General features: G+C 50.3%; 2 protein-coding genes across 2 annotated transcripts; both read right to left on the bottom strand.

Annotated features, from left to right (window-relative positions):
• Window positions 1–4,522: 4,522 nt before the first annotated feature.
• On the bottom strand, window positions 4,523–6,606 carry LOC119364442 (E3 ubiquitin-protein ligase ATL6-like). Its single transcript, XM_037629915.1, has one exon. The coding sequence runs from the start codon at window positions 5,936–5,938 to the stop codon at window positions 4,796–4,798; it is 1,143 nt and encodes a 380-aa protein (XP_037485812.1). The 5' UTR covers window positions 5,939–6,606; the 3' UTR covers window positions 4,523–4,795.
• A 214-nt stretch (window positions 6,607–6,820) lies between these two features.
• On the bottom strand, window positions 6,821–9,566 carry LOC119364441 (pentatricopeptide repeat-containing protein At5g09450, mitochondrial-like). Its single transcript, XM_037629914.1, has 2 exons — window positions 9,165–9,566; window positions 6,821–7,900 (listed from the first exon to the last, which is right to left on the bottom strand). The coding sequence occupies exons 1-2, from the start codon at window positions 9,516–9,518 to the stop codon at window positions 6,995–6,997; spliced, it is 1,260 nt and encodes a 419-aa protein (XP_037485811.1). The 5' UTR covers window positions 9,519–9,566; the 3' UTR covers window positions 6,821–6,994.
• Window positions 9,567–10,575: the final 1,009 nt, after the last annotated feature.

Raw genomic sequence — 10,575 nt, 5'->3', positions numbered from 1 at the left:
GGGGGCCAGTGCTCCTTCGAGTGTTGGTCCGAACTAGAGCCACTTGCAGCGCCACCTCGGGGAAACTTGAGGGTTGGTTCTAGTTGTACGTAGTGTTCATCCGGTGTGCCCTGAGAATGAGATATGTGCAGCTCCTATCGGGATTTGTCGGCACATCGGGCGGTCTTGCTGGTCTTGTTTTACCTTTGTCGAAATGTCTTGTAAACCGGGATTCCGAGACTGGTCGGGTCTTCCCGGGAGAAGGTATATCCTTCGTTGACTGTGAGAGCTTGTGATGGGCTAAGTTGGGACACCCCTGCAGGGTATATTATCTTTCGAAAGTCGTGCCCGCGGTTATGAGGCAGATGGGAATTTGTTAATGTTCGGTTGTAGAGAACTTGACACTTGACTTCATTAAAATGCATCAACCGCGTGTGTAGCCGTGATGGTCTCTTTTCGGCGGAGTCCGGGAAGTGAACACGGTTTGGGTTATGTATGAACGTAAGTAGTTTCAGGATCACTTCTTGATCACTTCTAGCTTCTCGACCGATGCGTTGCTTCTCTTCTCGCTCTCACTTGCGTATGTTAGCCACCATATATGATTAGTGCTTGCTGCAGCTCCACCATATTACCCCTTTTCCTACCCATGAGCTTAAATAGTCTTGATCTCGCGGGTGTGAGATTGCTGAGTCCCCGTGGCTCATATATTCTACCAAAACAGTTGCAGGTGCCGAGGATACCAGCGCAACCGAGCTCAAGTGGGAGTTTGATGAGGACCTTGGTCGTTACTACGTTTCTTTTCCAGATGATCAGTAGTGGAGCCCAGTCGGGGCGATCGGGGATCTAGCATTTAGGGTTATCTTCTTTTCATTTGGATTTGACCGTAGCCGGTCTATGAGTGTATTTTGAATGATGTATGAATCTATTTATGTATTGTGTGAAGTGGCGATTGTAAGCCAACTCTCTTTATCCCATTCTTGTTCATTAAATGGGATTGTGTGAAGATGACCCTTCTTGCGACAAAACCACCATGCGGTTATGCCTCTAAGTCGTGCTTCGACACGTGGGAGATATAGCTGCATCGTGGGCGTTACAGTACCTGTGTAGCACAACAGCAGAATAGACCTGGCTCTGCAAACATGTTCTGCTGTACTAGGGAGGAAACTGCCTATGTTGACCAATGCTAGTCAGAGCGCTGAGGCGAAGGACATTCCTTGGTTTTAAAAACCCTCACGGCTGGAACCCTAGCTGCGGCCAGGACAGGCCAATCTTCCAGTGTCGTCTTCCGGCGGTTCCCCTCCGCTCGCGACCTCGGTCGTCGGTGGTAAGGGGGGTTGTTTTTACTGCCTTGTAGTCTAGGTTTTTAGGCTACTCATCGTCTTTGCTTCGGCGGCGACGATGACGGCGTTGAATAAAGATTCTTAGGATCCTTCTCTGACGAGACCATCGGTCTTATGGTTGGGGATGGATTTGAAAACTAGTCTGTTCAAGCAAAGATGGTGTGGCAGTGGCGGCATCCTCGTGGTGGACCTGTGTCCTCGGGCTCCGCCGTTGTGACGGTGTTTGCTCCAGCATCGGCGCGGAGCTTGGGAGGTAGTCCAGGAGCGGATGCAAATTGTAGTCTACATCGACGATATCTGGAAGACGAAACATATGCTGGGTTCGTGGTTCGTCGATGGCAGGTATTGTTTTCTTCTGCGACATCTTAGTCGCGGTGCGGTGCCAGATCTGGAGTTCGATGGCATGTCCGGGGTGTTGCCCTGGTCTGATTCGTCCAACGATAAGGGCTTCACTTTTGATGAGCCATCTTGAAGATCCGCAAAGTTGCACACCAGCGATGGAGCCGCGTCAAGCTCGGGTGAGGAGATGATTCGTCATTCTTTTCTTCGGTGGCTCCTGTTGTGGTGCCAGAGGCAGGTGATGGGTGTTGGTGTTAAGCTCAGTGATGTTCTGTTATCTTTTCGGTTTTATCATATCGGTCCTTACATGACTTGTATTTTAATCTTTATGATATGAATGAGACATGTACTACCATGAAAAAAAAAAGAGCGCCGAGGCGCGCCGCCGCGTGCACGGGATGATTCAATTATGTGGAAAAGGGTGTATAGTACCGTTGATGATTAAGACATTTGATTCTTAAGTAGCAGGAGTAACACTGTCCGTCTAATCTAAACGATTTCGACTTGTTGATGCCAAAAGCAAGTCATGCCCCCTGAAAGAAGAACAATACTTATATCAGAGAGGGGAAAGAATCGTCGTACTTTCGCTTAGGGCATGTCCGACGCTGACCATTAAATTTGTTGGCATCCGTCCATAAACAAGGGACCAGTTTACAGACACAGATATAGGAGCTGGCCATCCAGTACTGCATGTATACATTTCAACCACTATTTAAACTAAACAGACGTAATGTATGCAAACACGGCGGATTTCATCAAAGTTTCGATAGAAAAAAATTGCAAATCATTCATACTACATAGCATGCACCATGCAGATAGGTCTAGTACAACAATATTTTCAACTGATTTTCAACAAGTTTTTCATGAACGGATCATGTGTCCCACACATAGTGCACCTTCAGCTTCACCCAACGGTGTATTTACCTAAATAGCCGTCCCTCTATCCTGTGGTACATCACGACAACGCATACAGGCTACACAATGTTTAGAGCAACATTGAATGAATATGAATCAATCAACACGTTGAGCAAGAAGAAGCAAAACTTAAGATCTCTTCGGTTGTCACGCGCAATGGCCACCTTGTCTCCAGCATATCAACCGCGCCACAAAACTTGGTGATGTTGGTCTGCAAAACGTATATGGATGAGCTCTCGTGCGTGAAACGAATCATGGACGCGTTGTCAGAAGGGGCACCACTGCTCCTGCCTACGAAATCTGCGGATATGGCCAACCACGCATCACACAACAACCCATCCTCCATGGTCGAGTACCCTGATATCCTTCGCACTCTAAAAAGCGACATGGCTTTCGAAAATAAGTTCAATGGCATTTGACCGAACACCTACCGCGCGTGGTGACCGCCATGAACGACGTCAACAGGGACAGAGTATACCTGCCTACGGACGGGTCCTGGGTGGACGACACCGTCATGAAAGGCGAGCGGGTGCGTCGGTGCTGGTTGTGGGGGTCCAGCAAATGCATGTGTGCTGGCGGGAGAGGTACAACAACGACATCGGGGGAGGAGGGTGTGGATGCAAAGTAAGGGAGGAGAAGGGCGGTTGAAAAAAAAATGAGACCGGGATGGGGGTTTTAATGGGTCAGGGGTGTCAAAGTCCTACATGGCCGTTGTCCGTACTCCGCAAAGCCCTCCCTCCCCTAAGCGTTGGAGATGCCCTTGCACTTGTTTTTTAATTCTTAACGTTGAACAGTTGCTAATTCATTTCGGCAGGAGAAACAAGCACATGCGACAGCTACATAAACGCACCTGGATCTTGGCATGAACTAGCAGACGTACGGATATACGCCCTGTTCTTCACGAGCAATGCATGACGATCTAGTTGCTTCTCGTGTGGTGCGTTTCTGTTGCCAGCTTCGCCTTGCGTCTTCCAAGGCACCGCGCCATGACACACGGCTCCCTCACTCGTCTCGGATAGATGATCGATGCGCTACTGCTAGACACTACTCCTACTATAGCACCGCCACCACGCAGGTCAGGACGCAGCGGTGCCCGTGGTAACCACGCCACGTTCTTATCCGCTCATGTGTATATATTTTTGTATGGCGAAACTTATCCGCTGATTTCTTAAGCACAAGAGCCTCCCCCAGGTTGTTCTACACATGAATGAACCCTCCTTCCAATTCATATAGGAGTACTACTAAATTGACCATGAGGGAGACAGTGGAGTGGAAAAGAAAAGAAAAAGGGAAGATCGACCGACGCCCAACCAAAACAGGAATCTCGCAAAGAACGATGGACAAGCCGGGAATGATTAAAGAGGTATCCATCACCAGCGGCGCAATTGCAATTTGCTCTGCCTTACGCCTCACGCTCGCACCTCGCCAGCCACGAGAATGAGATTTGCAAATGCTCCTCCCACTAACATCGTCTCTTAACCAAAGTTGTATTACTCTACTAAACAAAAATTGATCTCTTGAGGGCAAGGCCAACGCGCCACCGTGGACAGCTGCCCCAGCTATCCACATAGGCTCGGGTGGTCCTAAACTGCTCAACGTGCTGCCTGCAGATCAAAACGGATGCTTGCAGAGGAGGCCGGCTCCTCCCTGACCAAAGAAGCAAAAAGGTGAGAGAAGGGTAGAAAAGAAGAGAAAGGTGAGCATACACTGGTACAGAGTAGGCATGCTCTCGGTTCATGCTTGAAAAAGATTACGAAGAGAGAGAGAAAGTGGACCCTGGTGAAGCAGCTGTTGCATTGGGAGTTTATTTTATAGTACTACTGCTCAACATACTTTATCTAGGTGGAGAAGATGAGGCTATACCTTACGGATGCTTCCATTGATCATGCCCTGACAAAAGGGAAGGCTGTCATCTCATCTGTAAGCGAAAAGGCGGGTGCACAAGTCCAAAAGTGAACATTCCGATTCTTCTCCCTCGCCAAAGCTTTTTATCGGATGGAGGAATCCGCGGATCGACAAAAAGTTCACTTCGCGAGAGTCAAATGAAACGAGAAAAGTTCAGGCCTCACAAGAGCACACGCAAACAATCCTACTGTAGCTAAAAACACGAAAAATTAAATTTATCCATACCATCAATCAACTAAAAAAAGGCAAATTACAAGCATTTTCTACAGTCAAGCTCTGCACTGCAGTTCCGGTGGCGGTGTGGACTGCCGACGTCGTCATGGCCGCGCCGCCGCCGGCGAAGCGGCCCCCTTTCTGCTCGACTCGGCGTCGTCCCTTCCCCTCCGGGTGGACCCGTCCCACCCCTTGCGCACCGACCCGTCGCCTCCCCCTCGGGCCCACGACATCGTCCTCGCCAGGAACGCCTGCCACCGCCGCCCGCCGTGGCTGCTGCCGCCGCCTCCTCCGCCCGCGGGCCGGCCTCCGCGCACGCTCCCCTCGGGGCTCGCTCCGGCGAGGTCGATCAGGCTGGTGGCGTGGCGCAGGCGGCGCGACCTGAGCACCTGCTCCCTCACGTGGTGCGGCAGCCGCAGCGTGAACCTCTCGTGGTCGCTCCGCTCGGCGGCGGCCGCCGACGCCGCGAACAGCGAGTGCCCCGTCGAGTGCGATCTCGGCAGCCTCGCCGCCCGCCGCTCGCTGCGCAGCATCTCCAGCTCCATCGCCTCCTCCTTCCTGTCGTCCTCGTCGCTGTCCTCCTCATCCTCCCGCACCGGTATCGCCACGGCGTGCGGCGGGGACGGCGAAGGCGAGGGCTGATGCAGCGCCGCCTGCTCGGGCGACGGGGGCGCCACGGCGGACGGCTGCGGCGGCGGCGGCGGCTTCTCGAGGTTGGCGCGGCACAGCGGGCACGTGATCCGCGCCTCGAGCCAGGGGTCGATGCACTCCGGGTGGAAGGCGTGCGAGCAGTGCGGCAGCAGCCGGAGGTCGTCGGCCTCCTCGAACGCCGTGAGGCACACGGCGCACTCCAGCACGCCCCTGCCGATCTTGTGCTCCTTGATCTCCCTGTACTGCATGATCGGGAACGTGGCCACCAGCGCCGGGTCCAGCCCGCGCTTCCCCCTCCTGGACGCACCGGCCCCGGCCGCGGCGGCGTTGGCCCCCTGCGGCGCGGCGTTCTCGGCGAGGCGGCACTGGTTGATGTAGGCGCAGAAGAAGAGCAGGAAGAAGAAGACGCTGATGGCCACGGTGATGACCGTGGACATGGTGCGCCCGAACGGCGTGGGCCTCGGCGCCGCCGCCGCCGCCCCGGACTGCGGCACCGGCGCCGGCGGCAAAGACTGCGCCATCCCGGCGCCGGCGCCGGCGCCAAGGAGGCAGAGAAGGACGAGGAGGTGTGGACGCACCTCCATCACCGCAACCATAGAATTGGCAGGTGAGGCGGTGGTCTGCTCTACAAGAGAGAGCTCAGCTGGAACCTGGCGGTGTGGTGTGCTGCTACGTTAGCGGCGGCGGCGGCGCCTAAAATCCCGAGGGAAATTCGCACCTTCCTTTTCTTTCTTTCTTTCTTGGGCAGAAATTTTCTGACGAGTGGACACTTGCCTTTTGCTCTTGTAGTATCACAGCCCCCCCTTCACGTTTCTACATCTAGATTGATCTGCTTTGACTACTGATTTTGCCATCACACTGAATGCGATGCGATTATTAATACTTTTGTCGACCGTAAATGTCATACAATTTGCCATAATTGTAGAATGCAGTATCAATCCAGTTTTTTGGAAAATTGTGGGTGTGGTAGCTGAGGCTTGCCCAATGACGCCAAGAAATCCTTAAACAAGCTCATCTAGATCGTGACTGGTTTTCATATGACATGGACAATCATGTATTGTCTCACCGGTGCATGCTACACCTGGCCAAAGGTGTGGAGCATGAGAACAAGATGCTGAAGTGTGATCGATCAGGCGATGTCGCCTACCCTCGTGGAGCAGTTGTACAGATCATATGCCACTCAATTCGTGAGCTCCACAGGATGAACACGGGTGCAATCAGTTACCAACTTCAGCTTTAGCCGTACCTGCGTAGTTGGCACCTGAGGCACGTTCGTTCCTTGCTGAACTTCGTCACACCTTTCCTGTTGAACCGTGGCACGTCACAAGAAAATGTTCGCCGCAGCTTAGCAAAGCTTGCAAAACTGCCAAACTGCTACTAGGAGTACAAAATTGTGACATGGCTCGGCTATGGCAGCGAAGCAACCAATAAAACATACACCGCTGCCACACATGTGGCAGAATCATGCGTGCTCTTAGTTACGCTGGACCTGAAAATATATTTCTTTCGATATTGCGGCGCTTGACCCGACAATATTGTCAGATTGTATTTGCCAAAATAAAGCATAAACTGTTCCGGAGTCCATTATTCTCGTACCATAAGTCCATAACACAGCAGCAGGCAGCTGTTCGCGACAGAGCATAACATGCCACTCAGGAGCACGCGCTAGCCCTGCTCGACAGTATACAGCTCTTCTGCAACATCAGCTCTCTAAAGCTATCCGCCGTGTCCGTGAAGCCGGCAGCCAGAAGGGCATCAAACAGCCTGTTGCAGGCGGAGACGTCAAACTCTGGGAGTTTCGATCGCTGCCACTGGTCGACGACCTCCGCGGCATCCTTCAGCTGCCCGCACATCAGATAGGCAGAGAGCACGCAGACATAGTTCCGACTAGTCATCCTCTGGGCAGTCATCTGCATCGATTTCCATATGTCCTTCACCCTGTCCAGGTTGCCGAGACCGGCGTGCAAGATGACGAGGAGATCGTAGGTTATCCAATCCCTCTGGCTAATCTTCGCCTCGGCTTCTACCAGCGAATTCCCCGAGCTAACAAGCTGGCTGGCATCAACGTAGATACTAGCGAGGTTTCGGTACAGTGTCCACCCTTCGTTGGAGTTCGGATCTTTTGACATCTCCTCGAGAATTCCTCTGAAGACCTCTAGGTCCATGGATGCAACCGACGCGCTGATCCGGAGGTTGTATGTGAATAGATCTGGCGAAACGTTTTGCCTCTTCAATTCCTCGGCAAGAGTTGGAACCTTATCAATCTCGCCCACAGAAATATACAGGGTCATCATTTCATTGTAGACCAGGACATCAATAGGCAGGTCTGCATCCTTCATTCTCTGAAACAGCCTCTCAGCTTTGTCTATCATCTTTGATCGAGCGTAAGAATGGAGGAGTGCAGTATATGCTTCCAGTGATTTGGCTGTAGGTGGAAGCTTCTCAAAAAAATCTTCGGCTGCATTCGCGCCAAAAACTTTTGTAATCAAGTCAATGCGCACCCCATAGTCGTTCTCAGATAAATCAGACTCATGATGTGTCTTCATAAACTCTGCTACCTGCAAAACGCAAAGTTAAAGAACTAATGCTCTCGCCCTTTCTTCTTGTTTTTCTTGAATGAGAAATATAGCAGCGAGGGTAAAATTGTTTGATCCTGTTTATAAGCATTTCGTAGGTAATAGAATAAGCAATGCAAAGAGACAGAGAAAGAAGTGACTGTTTGGATATGTGCTTTGAGCTTTAGCCAGGTGAAATTTCAATGCCTAGCTCTTTCATGGACGGACATAACTCTTCTACTAATATGAAGACTCACTACTTAATGAAATCAATGGCTCAGATCTATTATATACTCTTACCTCTCATGTGAAAAGAGGAGGTAAGAGGGACCATGTTAAAACTGCTCAATCTAACATCTCAAGAACAGATATCCATTCGGCACACTGAGTTTGTAAACAAGATAAAGTGCTTGTCATGTAGTTAAATACAAAAAAGATGGATTACCTAAGTCGGCAATAAGATGGCACAGCATGTACATGAGACAAATGTTTATCTGACAATAACTAGCTTTCTAGTATTAAGACCCTAAACTACATGTTACAGCTCCTCATGACTCAGCACTACATTTTTTTTCCGATAAAGGACTCAGCACTACATGAGCTTCCATGTCTCCTTTCCAATCAGCAATGGCAAAACAAGATCACTAAAGCACATAAATGCTACTCCCTCCGATCCAAAGTAAGTGTCGCGGTTTTGAACTAAGGTTAGTTCAACCTTAGTTAAAAAATGCGACACTTATTATGGATTGGAGGGAGTATTAGAATGATGCATAGCTTGGAAGGAGACTCTATATAACTGATTGGCTATATTTCTTCTAAGCCAACCAAACTGCATAAAAAATTATGTGCAACTTCACACATTTCTATACCGAAAGTGGCACACAATTTCTGAAATGTGCACCTACCCTATTTCTGCCGGATAAAGGGTCAACATCCAACGTGAAATATGCAACATGGAAATGGAAATTTTGGTCGACTTGGAATTTGGAAATAGGCGATCCCTAATTAAAATTATTAACCAGCAGTACAACTCAGTTAAAAAACCACATCCTTCCTATCCATACAGAAAAATTGGCTACCTGAAGAATTCAACTACAGAAATCAAACATCGGCAACATTTCATCACCATTTCCAAGGAGATACAAACAGATCGTACCACTGCGTTGCATAGACAATAACTTAAATCTGTACCAAATCGCTCGACAAAACCCTTGCTCTAACTACGCAGCGCAATCAGAGGAGATCAGGGATCTGGGAGTGCGCGAACCTCGAGCGCGTGCTTGTAGCGGCGGGCGCGGCTGAGGTCGCGGGCGATGCGGCGGAGCTCCGGCGCGGGGGCGGCGCGGCCCTCGCCGGCCCACTTCTCCAGCGCCTCCGTCGCGCTCCGCTTCGCCAGCCGCAGCCGGAAGATGTGGCTCCTCAAGTCCTCCTCTTCGGCTTCGACGACGACCGCGTCCTCAACGTCTGCCGGGATGGGCGGCGCAGCGGCGGCAGTGGACGGCGTCTCCGCCGTAGAGGCGGTGCAGGAGGAGGAGGATAGTTGGCTAGAGCGGCCGACGATAGAGCGAGGGAGCGCGAGGTGCCGCGAAGCACGAGCGGCTCGGAGCAGAGCCGCCGCCATCTCGTCTGCTCTGCCGCAGCGTTCCGCGCGAGCCAACCTTGACGCCGTAGTAGCAGTGTATAGTTACAAGGTTTTTTTTTTAATTAGGGGTGTGTACAGTTACGAGTGTTGAGGTTTTTTTAGGGTATAACCAAGCTTTATTGGCTAGAGTCCAAATGAAGTGGCATTATAAAGGGATCATGGGTTGGATCATCCAAATGTACCTCCTTGATTAAGAGAATTGAAAAAGTTGGCTAACCTATCGACGTTGTCTTCAAAAGTAAACTTACAATTGAACATTAAAGCCCTATTCTTTAATCTCATCAATGATGGTGTCATAAGCACCACTGGTTCTCTTCTGAATATCATTCGCTATCTGCTTCGAGTCCGATGCTATTACGAAGCTATGTAACATCAAATCATACCCAATGAAAGGGCCTCACGACATGCGATAGCCTCCATTGTTGCATCATCATTAATTCCATAAATCACCAATGGAGAACTTCTCATGAAATTTCCGTTGCCATCTATGCTGACGGCTGCTGCAACACCCTTGTTCTGATTCCTTGCAATGCTAGCGTCTACATGGATCTTCAAAAAATATTAGAGGTGGAGCCCTAGGTCGCGTAGTTACTTCATTGTTGGCTGTTGGTGATTTGATGCTCTTGCCCGACATGTATTCTAGCTCCCTTATGAAGCTACAGATAAACTGATGCGTTGAGGCAAGGCTCTGGAAGATCCCCTCGTGAATAGTTTTTCTTCTAGCCCACCATATTCCCAATAATATTATTGATAGTTTCACAAAAGTTGTATGCTATTGCACGGTCGTCGCTATTGTGGGGCCAGAAACGTGCAGTTCCTGCAATCTGTTGTCGGGCGGCCCAAACAACGTGCGACGTTAGAGCAACTTTAACCATAACCCCAGTTCGAAAAACAAAAACAAGAAACATTGTGTAAAAGAACATAACCTCATATTCCTCACTAAACACCATAGCTCCCAAATCCTCTCCGTCTCTTCCCTTTTTTCATAAAAAAACTAATTGAACAATGGTGGGCGGTGACAGGCGACGACCGTTGG

This window comes from Triticum dicoccoides, chromosome 2B, assembly GCF_002162155.2.
Source record: "Triticum dicoccoides isolate Atlit2015 ecotype Zavitan chromosome 2B, WEW_v2.0, whole genome shotgun sequence".
NCBI classification, from domain to species: Eukaryota; Viridiplantae; Streptophyta; class Magnoliopsida; order Poales; family Poaceae; genus Triticum; species Triticum dicoccoides.
Note: the sequence above shows the minus strand (reverse complement) of the source record. Positions and strands in the feature narration are given on the sequence as shown.